General features: G+C 39.4%; 2 protein-coding genes across 2 annotated transcripts; one reads left to right on the plus strand and one right to left on the minus strand.

Annotated features, from left to right (window-relative positions):
* Positions 1–3,781: 3,781 nt before the first annotated feature.
* LOC310957093 (ras-related protein Rab-39B-like) lies at positions 3,782–5,665 on the minus strand (the record flags this gene model as incomplete). The annotated part of the gene is made up of 3 exons (XM_083927521.1): positions 3,782–3,937; positions 4,078–4,348; positions 5,451–5,665. The coding sequence occupies 3 exons, from the start codon at positions 5,663–5,665 to the stop codon at positions 3,782–3,784; spliced, it is 642 nt and encodes a 213-aa protein (XP_083783647.1).
* A 3,073-nt stretch (positions 5,666–8,738) lies between these two features.
* rab38c (RAB38c, member of RAS oncogene family) lies at positions 8,739–13,053 on the plus strand (the record flags this gene model as incomplete). Its single annotated transcript, XM_083927232.1, has 4 exons — positions 8,739–8,931; positions 9,629–9,759; positions 11,281–11,418; positions 12,892–13,053. 4 exons carry the CDS (start codon positions 8,739–8,741, stop codon positions 13,051–13,053), a joined length of 624 nt encoding a protein of 207 aa, XP_083783358.1.
* Between the last annotated feature and the right edge of the window lie 878 nt (positions 13,054–13,931).

Consider the following 13,931-nt stretch of genomic DNA (forward strand, 5'->3'; position numbering starts at 1 on the left):
TGTTCTCATCATTGTATGTGCAGATTTGCATACATTTCCAGAGCAGGAATCCAAACATTAGATGAAGTCAGGTTCAAAATTCTTCTTATGTTGACAGGTTAGATTAGAGACAAAGGTTTTTACAGAGGGAATTTTGAATATCCCTTTATCACTCCGTAATTACCATAAAGAAATGGCAATCCTCGCCATGTTTTAGGAGTAAAATGTTCTACAAATACAGCTAGGAAAGATGTATGAAAAAATGCATAAAAAGTATAGTATGTCAAAAAGCCAAAAAAATCATAGCATTGTATGTCAGAAAAATGGCAGAAAAAGTAATACAATAGTATGTCAAAAAGTCATGTTATAGTGTGTCAACAGTAAAAAAAAGTCTGAGAATAGTGTCATAAAAAACTCATATTATAGCATGTCATTGTCATAGTATACAGTAGTATGTCATTAAAAAACTCACAAACACACTGCAGTCTGTCAGAATGTGGAAGAATATCAGCTGTGGCTATATCACTGCTGTTAACTGGAATCAAACCCAGACCGGGACCCGAACCCCGACCCTTTGTGCCACAGGCGGGAGCCAGGAACAGAATCCAAACAAACATGGAGGACAGCAGTGAAACAGGCAACTTTCTTTCTACTCTCCCTTCTTCAAGATATCACCCATTCACAAATGAAGAAAGTCCCACAATACCGGTTTCCGTTGTTATGTTCGCTTCATAGACTGCATAAAAACCTTTGACTTTTTCGACATTTCACTATACTATGACTTATTTGGCTTACTTTCTGGACACACTTTTCTATGACTTTTCCCATTTTTTTTAACTAATTATGCCATGACTGATAGATGAGCAGTGTAACCCATATTGGTCACCAACGCCAAGTCAAATGGCATGCATATAATGTGAGAACATTTGAAGATTTCACACAGTAGGTTAAAAATGATGATTTTCATTCAACAACTGTGTTGAAGCAACTGAGAAAAACTGTACATTATATCTGTACAATATCTGGAGTCAATTTTGTGTAGGAAAATGCGGCCACCATTTTAACACCTGAAAACACAAAACATGTTGTATGGAAATAGTTTCTGCCTTCTCCACACACTTAGGCTGCCATCTAGTGGGCCCAGCATTACCCCAGTCTGTTAACAGCTTCAGCCTCATTGTGTAATAAAGATTGTAATAAAGATTAGCATACCTCCAATTTTTGCGCAAGGCAAATCTTTATTAATGTCTCCAGGAATTTATCATTGATGACACTTGTGCTATAATAATCCCGGAGTCACAACAACATTGAACAGTCAACTTTGTCAGGGTTTGGTTTGAAATCAATTATTTACAGGTAGTGTAATGTGATACCGATGCATTTCCCACTGCCGTACAGTTTAGATGTTATTATTCACAGGATAAACACACAGAAGTATCAACAGGAACAGGAAGGTGACTATGTCTACTAATTAGGCTTCTTTCCTCCAAAAGGCACTCAAAAGAGACACTTCCACTGCAGGGTTAAAATAAATAAACTCACTCAATATTTCTTAACTGTCAGAATTAGTGAATATTAATGCCATCCTGATGTCTCAGCAATTGTAGTGGGGTTCGCATGATCTTAATTGGTTTCATTTCAGTGTTTCACATACACATTTGTATCTGCATTAATTCTGCTTCCTCGTGAGATTCCCGACACTGAACGAAAATGGCTATTTACATTATATCAAAAATAAGAAATGATTTTCTTTCTTTGGAAATTTTGAGTTATAATGGAGGCATGCATTGATTAAACATGGACACGACTGAATGAATAAATGGGTTGTAGGCATACGCGTGAGAGAAGATTACGTCCTGACGATGTCACGTAGGCTAATGAACTCATGAATGCAGTGTCCAAACGTATGAAGCCCCAAAGTGTTCATTAATGAATAAATTAACAAGCAATCATGGCATACTGAATTACATGAATACAATTTATGAATCATTTCATAACAGACATTTTTAAAAGTACATTTTTTGAAGCCACCATATAAAGTGAAATTATACATACTAGAGATCAAAACTAGAGAACAAATTATAAACGCTTTTAGTCTGAAATACTGTTATTTTTTATTGATCAGAATTTGATGGAACATCAGCTGTTGCTATACCACTGCTGTTAACTAGGGTTAAATAACCGGGACCCCAACCCCAACCCTGTGTGCTGAGACAGATCCTTCCCATTAAGAGTCTTTGCATAATCCGGTCCTCTCCTGCACTTGTTTCACGAGGATGACCGGCCTTTTTGAGGGACTTAAATACATGTGTCCTTGTAAAGTTTCAATATTCTTCAGATCACAGACTTGGAGCATGCTACCTCTCTTGCAGTGGCTGACAGGGTCAACCCTTTGGTCTTAATCCGCACAACCTGCTGTTGCATGGTTTCAGTAGAGCTGCCACATATGTGGGTTGTGTCCAACAAACAGATTAACCACAACTGGGAGGTGTCTGAAAGTGTTCTCTAATTTTGCTCACGGTTGTTTTCAAAAAATTCAAAGATTTTGTTGAAGGGCCTTGGTTATTTAAAAAAACATGCTAGTACAGCAGTGGTATAATTATGAACGATACGAAATAACTGTATTTCAGAATGGATCAAGTATTTGTAATTTGCTCTCTAATTTTGATTTTCAGTATACTTACAAAATGTATATGAAATAAACTGTAATTGAGAAAATGCCATCATGGAATAAAAGAGAGCAATTTGAAAAAGAGTATTTAAAGTTAAAATTTCAATAATCAAATAAAAACGAACACCAAAAAAACACTTTAAAACAACAAATTCTGATAAAAAATGTCATAATAGTGAGTTCAGTTTTAACAAATTCCATCAGTTATTCCTTGATTCATTTATATATTTTACACAATATTCACATACGCCTATTATTCATTTTAAAATGATTTATTTAATACTGAACACCTTGGGGTTCCATACAACAAGCTAAGGTTAACGTCACCAGTAAACCAAAACAGAGTAATAAACATGATCTTGGGTACTCACCATACTGTAAATATCCTTGCTATGATCACGTTACGATGGCTATCAGTGGGCAGCTCTTGGCGAATGTACCACCGAACATTTTCACAGTGCAAACTCTTCCTCCAGCAGACACAGTCAGACAAACAAACACGAAAGAGCGTCCGGCTGAGTCCCAAACTTTGGTTCAATTTGAGTTCACGTTCATTATCCTCTGCTCTCTTTATGTATTAAGCCACTTGGATTTGTAGTGCAGTACAGTCAGTGAGGATGTCTTTCTGACTTGTCTCTCTCACTGGTTACCGTCTGTACAAGGTTGCAATATATTCTCAGTATTATGCATGAAAAGGCCCAGTCTCGGCATCACTGATTCAGATTTAGGGCATAAACACTACAATGACAGTATCAGTCTTTAAGTGATGTGTGCCAGCAACATAACAGGCCTCTGGAATTTATCAGGAAAGGCCAAAAGTGCAGTAAAGTTGAAGTGTTGAGAGCTGCAAAGACAGCAGGATTATTACAGTCACACACACATGCACACAGAACAGTAAGAGGGTAAGGATGCTTCTTGTGCTTCTACGTCTGTTGGGAACATCAACGAAGAGTCATAAACAGGCACCCAGAAGATTAAACAATGTCTTATATATAGGAGTAAAGTATGTAACTGAGCAGGGAAAATACTACGCGTCCCATAAAACTGGCCTGAGTGCAGCCAAGGCGTGAGAGAGATCTCCTACAGATGGAGTCCACTACCTGCCACGCCCACATGCTGCAGCCAGGTAAATCAGCAGAAGCATTGCCGGCTGCCCTTGGTGACCTCCTCGGAGGAATGGACGGTGTTGGGAACAAATCCACTCTTGACGCCCTCCCAGCCATCCTGGATCTTGATTTCCCCGCTTCGTACCAGCTCAAAGATGTCCCTGGTCAGATCAACGAATGCCTTAAGAAAAAGAAGAAAAATGCAAAATTGTGAAGATAAGATCATCTTAAGATGATGAAGGCCACGAGATGTGGTTCAAAATGTAAACACACAATAAGAGAATCACAGCTGATTTTGTAAAAGTTTAATCTCATCCACACCTTCTCCACATTGATAGATTCTCGCGCAGATGTCTCCACGTAGCGCATCCCGTAGGCCCCGGCCAACTTCTCTGCCTCCTGCTGGGTCACCTGACGCTGGGCTTCCAGGTCACACTTGTGACCGACCAGCAGGAAGACGATGTTGTGAGGCTGGACGTGGCTCTGTGCCTCCTCCAGCCAATTGTGGACGTTCTGGAAGGAACGCCGGTTTGTGATGTCGAAGAGTAAGAGTCCGCCCACCGAGTTACGGTAGTAAGCTCTGGTGATTGACCTGGAAAGACAGATCGATGTAAAACTAACTTTGTTGTTTGTGTCAATTATTTTAATTACCTATGATTCCTCCAAAATCGCACAAATGCACCCTGAGTTTTGTTTTACAAAAACCACAGTGCCCAGCTGTTTTAAGAAATGACTGAGCCTTTTTTACTTTATGTTAATTACGCTATATGATCATTTTTTTAAAGGTCCCATATTGTAAAAAGTAAGATTCAAGAGGCTTCAAGAGACAGACACTAAAATGGTGTGTTTCAGACAGGTATATTCAGACTGACAGGAAAATAATGTCTTTTTTTACATTAAAGCATGTAAATATGCTACTAGAAAAAATATTGCCAGCCCTATCATTTATGGTTAAGATGTTTTTAGGATTAGGAAATTAAAATACTTGGTTAAGGTTAAGGGAACGGCTGTTTAAAACCAAAAATTAAATGTTAACTGTTGGATTGTGACATGATGCAAACTCTCTGGGCTGTTTTGTATTTTCACTATTGTCAACAAATCTCAGAAAAAGGAAAATCATCAATGCGTTAGTCAATATCTCTCAATACTTTACAACTTCCCTACCAAGTCTGCGGCTCTCACACCAAGAACATCTGTTAAAACGGACGACATATACATTGATTAATTAATACTGTTGTTGTGAAAAAGGCTAAATAACTTCCTAAATCAGTTTGGGGAAAGTTATTCAAACAGGATGACATAGTCCATTTTCATCTGTTTATTTGGTGCTTTAGTGAGTATTTACATCAGCAGTAAAGTGACTTGACTCAAAGTAAACTACAGTTCCCATGTTGATCATATTAAAGAATAACCATGTCGCCCAATGCAACCACATGGCTCTGTGTTGGTAATAGTTAATGGAGCTCTGTGGCACAGATTAATAAGATAAATAAGGCTCTGGATACACAGTAAACCTACTTGTTAGTGGAATCCATGTGAAATTTTCATGGAATCTTTCAACAATAAGAAAAAATATAGTATGGTACAGTACAGAAAAACAGCAGATATCTCAGTGACTTCTGTTTTTAGGTGATGATCCTTTTTGTGAAGATGAAGAGAAGGATCACATAGGAAGGAAAGAGTTCTGTCTTCACCTGAACCTCTCCTGTCCCGCGGTGTCCCAGATCTGCAGTTTGATTCTTTTGCCCGGCTCGATCTCCACCAGGCGGGAGAAGAAGTCCACCCCCACCGTCGGGTCTGACACCTGGGCGAAGCGGCCCTCAGTGAACCTCCGGATCAGACAGGACTTGCCGACCGTGGAGTCTCCAATGACGATCAGACGAAACTGATAAAGCCATATCGTCTCCATGTCTCACCAAAGTAAAAATCTGTGAGAAAATAAAATCACCCACTCGTGAGTCACTGTGTCCGTATCACGGCTTCAAATGTCTTGTTATGTCTGAGTTTACGATCACACATGACAAACGTATTTGTTTAAAGAATTACAGGAAAAAAACTATTCTTTCATCAAAATAGTTGCCGTTTCATTTTTCTTTAGATCTAATCAACAATACTACACTAAATCATTTCTGACGAGCTCTTTTGAAGAGGTAACTGAAATGAAAAGGGGTTCAAAAGCTGAAGATTGAGCTTTATTTGCTAATCATGCTGATTAAATGTTGATAAATTGGAAAACATTTGCGTCTCTGTCTCACAAAACCACTGCAGAAAATATCTTCACAACACAAAATAGATTTACTCATGTAAGTACACTTTTGACATGTGTGTACTTTACTTGAGTATTTCCATTTTATGCTACTTTATACTTACTACTCCACTGCATCTCAGAGGCAAATATTGTACTTTGACACGTGTAGTAACTTATATAAGCATATGATATACATTTATGATATGAAACAGTAGCCTACTACAAATCTATACAGTAGAATACAAAGTATCTGAAAGTGTAGGAAGTACAACATTAAATGCTCTTACATGTATTTGTTAGTGACAAATAGAGAATAATGTGATATTCTATAATAATATACCATTGTATAAGAGTCACATAAGGAGTATTTTTGATAGTATAAATACATTTTGCTGTTAATACTTCCGTACGTTTACTTCAATGTATTTTACTTTTTTAACATTTTGGATTCAGGACTTGTAAGGAAGTACTTTCAGACTGTGGTATTTCTAATTTTAGAGCTAAAACATGGTGTTTTCCTTTGGTTGCAGTTTTGCTCAGTCCTCAGTGTAGTGTAATGGAGGTAAAACACAAAATAATGTTTAATCTGTGCATTTTTTTTGTTGGAATAGCAGGAAAATATATTCAAATTTAAACATAAATAAAACGGCTTAGATTCAACACCCGTAAAGCGTCTACAAACCGTGAAATCAACAGTAACACCTTCCTCTTAAGAAACAAGAGGATGTGTTTCAATAGATAAACAAATGGGAATTTAATCCACAGACTGTGCATGGATTATTCCTGGATTATGGGGAGAGTAATAGGCTCACATCATCTCAGCAGTGATTTACAGTTGGGTGATCTAATTTAAGGGGAAGGAGGGAGGGAGGAGGGGGGAGGCCACTCCTCTTCAACTCAATAAACATTGGTGTAGTCAGCCCCCATGTGGATTGTAGGCTGATTGTTATACAGCAATAACACACAATGAGGCCTTGAAGCCAACCAAACATAAGCTTAATGAAGAGATAGCTGCTAGGCCGCTGTGATAATCCATATTTGCCTTCCTGAAAGACCTCAAGTGTCACTCATAATAAGATATATAATATAAAACATATGAGTAAATTGTGTGACTCGTGAGGCCCAAGCCACTAAGCTTAATGTCAGTATGAGTATTATCTACATTAATGATTCACATTCACAATCTAATAAACACAGTAAATAATGACTTACCTTAAAGGTAAGAGCTTAGTACATGTAAAAAGCAAACCCCATATCAAGGATTATGTCTTCTAAAAATGATGCTCCAGAGTAGCAGTGGCCGTGTTACAGAAATAACCCGCCAATATCACACATCATATTAACCAGGCCTCTTGTGCACCATCAACATGTGAGCCGTTTATGAAGATGAGCCCGGCCTGTGGAGGGTCCGCACCGACAGATGATCCGAGCTGCTGCTGCTGCTGCTGCTTCTTCGGACTGTGGATTTTTCCGTGAGGATCCGCGGTTGAAATGGCAGCAGGACACAACAGCAGCATCACACATCTCCTCCTCGCCCTCATCAGCACCATTACCGTAACTGCACGCAGAGCGGCGCAGCAGCAATTCAGGGTCACAGTGCTGCCTTCAAAGCCTGTAGGAGCAAAATACTGTAATTACGAAGTGAATGCACATGAACATAATAATTCAATACAACATTGTTGACATTTTTTGTTTAATTACTCATTTGGATCCTATAAGAATAATCCAGTAAAAATATATAAACAATATTAGTATACACACTATTTACTAAACACAACATCTGCATCTTATCCTCAGCCTAACCCCAACCTTACATAAATACACACAAAAATAAATAATAAGTAGTCAGACATAGCATACATATTTGCATATGTTACAAGAAGAACAAGAAAAAAAAACAGTTTTAATTTTACTTAAACAGAAAAATATGTTGGTGAAAATATGGACTATTTCAATGTTATGATCCATTTTCATGGAAATGTTTTACCAAGGTCTTCGTTGCAAATTCAAATTTTACATACAAAACGATCAGCCAATTCAAAAGTGTGCTTTATTTATAGGAAAAAACATACATGAACATAAATAAATAAATGTAAAGCATGAATTAATTTATATATTATTTTATTCATACATATTTATGCATCTATATATTTATTCATTTATTTATAAATTTATTTATTCATGAATGTATTATTTATACATTTATTCGTGCATTTATGTATTTATTAATGCATTATTTGTTCTTTTACGTATTTATTTATACATTTATTTATTTCAGCATTTACTTATTGATTTTCTTCTGTATTCACTTATTTATTTAATCGTGCATTTATTTATTTTTTGAGACTCATGTTTAGACCTCCATTGCCCCGAACCCATCCATTAAAATGCACTCGGCGGAGTGACAAATTTCGAAGCCGGTTTTTACGAGGAGCACCTGAATGCACCACCAGTAACAGACTGACTCGGAGCGTCATGTGTGATCAAACGGGTGGACTGCTGTGGACGAGCTTTACAGCTTCCTACTGGATCATAATAATTGTTTTTGTCAGTGTATTGGACTGAAGAAAATGTCCTTCTAACTTAATAACATATTTTTCTACTTTCCATGACTTTACTGTAGCTAGTTTACAGTTCTGTTGCGATACCTCCTCTGTGCACCAGCATCCTTCATAAAGGCTCTACTAAAGTTAACCGGAGTTCGTTACTTTGCTGTGCCTGCAGAGCTGCAGCCATGCAGCAGGAGCTTTTGTTCAAAGTCCTGGTCATCGGGGACTTGGGAGTGGGGAAAACGTCCATCATCAAGCGGTACGTGCATCAGATCTTCTCCCAGCACTACCGAGCCACCATCGGCGTGGACTTCGCCCTGAAGGTGCTGCAGTGGGACAATGACACCGTGATCCGGCTACAGCTGTGGGACATAGCAGGTCTGTCCCACTTTAACGAGCACATCCTGGTTTACAGCTTTATTGTTATTGCCTCAGGTGACTTATGCTCTGCGGGAAGGAATATGTGTTTTAGGATCTTTGAGAGTTTACAGAACAATATGTTATAGTTACTTCTGTTTTTAGTTTGGCAAGTGAAAACATTAACATCAGAAACATTTAAAAATAACATCAGAGACATTTAAAAAAACAAAAAAACACCCTCAACTTCTTATTTCTGAGTCCTGAAAGTCCTGTTCTGTGTCAGTGCTGTAAGATTATTCAATGCTTTCCAATACAATCAACTCCTTTTCAAAGTGTCTTAAACAGATAAGACTGAATGTGACTAAAATAGAAACATAAGTTGTAGATTTTTGCAGTGATTGATGTGAACTTCCAATGAGAGAGTGTATGTGTGTATATGCCCTCTGGACGCCTGGTCCCTCCCTGTCATTTTGAAGCCTGGTTGAGGAATGCAGGTCTTGTGCCTGGCTGTGACTCGAGGGATCCCATGCTCATAATAACGGTCACATGATGGCGGCTACTGGGGCATAAACACACACACACACACAAACACACACTAACTCTCTATATTTAGAGAAATCTACTGTGCTGTGAGTTGATTTCATTTTACGGACTTGAAAGGTGCCTTTAAATATATATATGTGTGTGTCTGATTGGCTTTTTCCATGCGTCCCAGGACAGGAGCGGTATGGGAACATGACTCGTGTTTATTACCGGGAGGCGGTGGGTGCGCTGGTGGTGTTTGACGTGACGAGGGCCTCCACATTCGACGCCGTGCTGAAGTGGAAAGACGACTTGGACTCCAAGGTCAGCACAAACCAAGGCCTTTCTTTGTGCTGTTAAAGAAAAAATATCACACCTGCTGCACGTGGCCGGCCACACACACACACACGCACACACATCACATCATCTACATTTCAGTCTATATATCTATAATTTTCATTGCAGTATTTCTAGGTCTACTGCTTGTAAATGGACTTGTACTTATATAGCGCCTTTCTAGTCATCTGACTACTCAAGGCGCTTCACAGTGTCTGTCACATTTACCCATTCAAACAGACATTCACACTGATGGCAGCGGACATCTACATACCATCTAATCTGATCTAACCATTCACACCACATTTACACACCCATGCGCAGCACGGGGAGCAATTCGGGGTTCAGTGTCTTGCCCAAGGACACTTCGACATGTGGACCGGGGGGAGATGGGGATCGAACCACCAATCTCTCGAACAGAGGACGACCCACTCTGACACCAAGCCAGTTGTGGTTACCTGGGTTTTACTGACTGTAGGGACAAATCAGAGCGACATTATGCAAAATGATTACACAGCTGTCAGAGAAGGTCTGAAAAATTGCAACTGCAGTGCCCAACATTTGTGTAAGGTGACATCAATAGCCTTCACACAGCAGAGGCAAAATATACAACGTTGGAGCTGCTTAAGGTGTCAGAATATTTCAACCAGAGTGCATTACACAGATGCATCTTAATCTCCACAGTGGCTGAACAGATTTGTACCATTCAAACTGCACTTGAAACATCCGCATCCCTTCGTTCTTTTGCTATTTGAACTGTGCAGCTAGCCCGTACCAATCATTTACATCAAGAGACATAGGAACCTCGTCCAACCATGAACAAAGGCAAAAGAGTTTACTTGAAGACGGGGTGAAAAGCCTGCTGTCATACAGAGGGCGGATAATTACTCAAATGGGGTAAAAATGGCCCGAGCTTGAGGATGATCTGTCCTGGAAGGCTTGGTGTTGCGTTTGTACGCACACAGTGACAAAAGTAATCGTGTGAATAAATTGGGGGGAAAAGAAAGCTTGAGAAAGTTGGGAATTCAAACGGCCGAAAATGTGTGAGGGTGTTTTACCATCGGAGAAGCACTTCTGTTGAAGCATACTGACACCTTAAAGTGTTAATAATATGTTTACAATAACAATGTATCAAATGTAAAAGAGAAGTGACAATGTAAAAGGTGTTGTTAGGGTTGTTACATCCTACATACGTAAAGATGGATATATATATGTGTTCTTACGACAAATTCTCCTACAGCTAAACTTTAAATATTACAGTCTCTACAAAACGTGTCTCAAACTGATCCAGTAAAGGGCCGCTGTGGCTGCAGGTTTTCATTCCAACCAAGCAACAACACACCTGACTAGACTTATTCAACCAACTGAATCGCCTTCACACAGTTGGATTTGTTGGACCAGGTGTGTTCTTGCTTGGTCGGAATGAAAACCTGCAGCCACAGCGGCCCTTTACTGGATCAGTTTGAGACACCTGCAATAACCATCATCTAACCTGTCTTCTCTCCTCAGGTGACCCTGAACCATGGGAGGCCAGTTCCAGCTGTACTCTTGGCCAACAAGTCCGACCAGCTGCCTTCCCAGCAGCCCAAACTCGACTCCTTCTGCAGGGAGAACGGCTTCGTTGGCTGGTTCGAGACTTCTGCAAAGGTACAAGAGAGGAGAAAACAAATCAGAGAAAAGACTTTTATTTGGTTTTATGGATGGGATATGATTGTTGTCATTGTTGTGTGGCCTGGCTCCGGTTTGTATAACAACAAAATACATACAGAGAATGAATGAATGCCGTAGAACTTTATTGTATTACCTACTGTAGTTTGAAAGTCAGTCATAACTGGAAAAGAACATAAATACACTACTTTAAAGTAGATTATTGTCAGGGATAAATTACATGGCGTTGGATCAAAGCAGACTTGTGTACTCGTCGATACCGATGCCAGCATTTTAGGCAGTATCTGAGGCCTTTTTGATACTGGTATCGGAACAACTCTAATCACAACAAAAGCCCCCTATGGAAATAAGTGATTTTTAAAATAACTGTAGGGTTTATCAATGCAAACACTAAAAGTCAGAACACATTATTTGCTGTGCACTCAAGAGACAAATAGAGGAATGTCTGCAGTCTGGTGTGAATGATCCTTCTGCCTTTTCCTCCTGTTCAGAGTCCGTCTAATGAGTTACACACCAGGGTGCGAGTCACAGACAGTAGAGTACTTAGTGAACACAAAGGCTCAGCAGAAAGACTGTGTGCGGTATCCTGGCTTCTCATTAGTTTAGTGTGTCGTGTCAGAATGAAAAGGGAGATGGTCAATTAAGTCAAAATCAGACATTTTGATACTTTGATATCTGACTGTGATAACGGCTGCATGTGTGTACAGCTGTGGCCACCGAATGGAAGAATAAATGGTGCCACAGCTTCTCTTGGTCCGATATGACAGTTAGTTCTTGGTGACTAATGCAAGCAGCGACCCCGGGGCGGAAAAATGAACCAATGAGCAAGTGTCAAAAAAAACCCCTGCTGTTTATTTGAACGACAACTTGAGGCCGGCTCCTAAAGCAAACCAGTCCCTGTAGACCTTCATGTTGAAATGCAGAAATAAGCAGCCAGGCACAAAAAAACATCCTATAGCCCTCAGAAAACATTATTTAAATCTTCTCTTCTGACACAATGGTTACTGCTCAAGTGCTTTGGTTATTTAAAAAAACATCCTGGTACAGCAGTGGTATAGCCAAAGAGGATATTCTATCAAATTATGAACAATAAAAAAAAACAGTATTTCAGAATAGATCAAGAATTAATAATATGTTCTCTAATTTTGATCTTCACTGTAGATAGCTTTGCTCATTAGCACTAAATAAGACTACAGCTGACCCTTATGGATATGTCATTATTTTTGCCGCTATTTGGTCATAAACTGAAGTACTGGATAAATTAAAACCTTATGATGGCGCAAAATGAAAAGTTAAGGGTTCTACCAAGTTCATCTTCCAGGAACCATGAACGTCTCTATAAAAACTGGCAATGTATCCAACCGTTGTTAAGATATTTCAGTCTGGACCGAAGTGGTGGACCAAACGACCGGCATTGCCATTCATAGTGTTTTCTTTTATCCCCACCCTAAGGAAAACGCCAACATCGAGGAGGCGGTGCGCTGCTTGGTGGAGCACATCCTGAACAACGAGGAGAGCCCGGCGGTAGAGCGTGACCCCAGCTCCCTCGTTCTGTCCGGATACACTAACCCCACGAAGGATTCGCTCAACTGCTCGTCATGTGTGAAATGGTGACTCCTGACCAATCACAGACAACCAGGAAGTGAACAGCTGTGAGGCCGCGGCCACAGAGATAAGTTTGGCTCAGGGACTGTTTGTAAAAAAAAAAAAAAATTAGCTTAAGCCATACTGATTAATGAAGGAAAATGAAAAAACAGGTAGCGCTTTGTACCGGTGTTCATGGGCTGTGTTCGCGCTGCAGGCCAACAGGAAGAAGTTAAAGTTTTGATTCCATTTTAGACGTGATTCCTGCCGATCCTTTAAAGAGTCTTACATTTCGTTTTTTTTAATTCAAGGTAAATTGTTTTAGATAGACATTACATGTGTCAGAGAAGTTAATGACTTATATTTCACAACTGTGATTGTTTATTTTATCCTTTTTTTTTTAAACCACAGAAACTGTACAGTATTTTTGTTTCTCTCTTTGGAGTTCTCTTTTTTAAAGCAATTACACTTGCACATGAAAAGTACACAATCTCTGTGTTACATTCTAGGATGTAACCCATATTTATTATCAACATGTACACTTTCTGTTATCTGTCATCCTATTTGTGCCTTTGACCTTTGGCTCAACTGACTAAAACTGAGGCACTTTTGTCTGCAGTGTTAACACGGACATAAAAACACGAAGCCTTCTTGCATTCTTTGCACTTTTGCTCAGCCGACCTTTATGCAGTCTTAAGGTCAGCGGACAAGAGTGAGTGAAACGAAGTCTTTCAAGTGATAACTGCTAAAACCGCAAATGCTGAAGGCGTCCTAAATTTCATGCATATTGTGAACGGAATATGAGTTTCTGTCTGCACTACAAAGGCTCGAGGTGCATTTTTACCATAGTGAATTTGAACCTGGGTACATTGAATGTGACTGAGATTTCAGAAGTTCAAGTTCGTCAT

The sequence above is a fragment of the Echiichthys vipera genome (genome assembly GCF_963691815.1).
Source record: "Echiichthys vipera genome assembly, chromosome: 14".
NCBI classification, from domain to species: Eukaryota; Metazoa; Chordata; class Actinopteri; order Perciformes; family Trachinidae; genus Echiichthys; species Echiichthys vipera.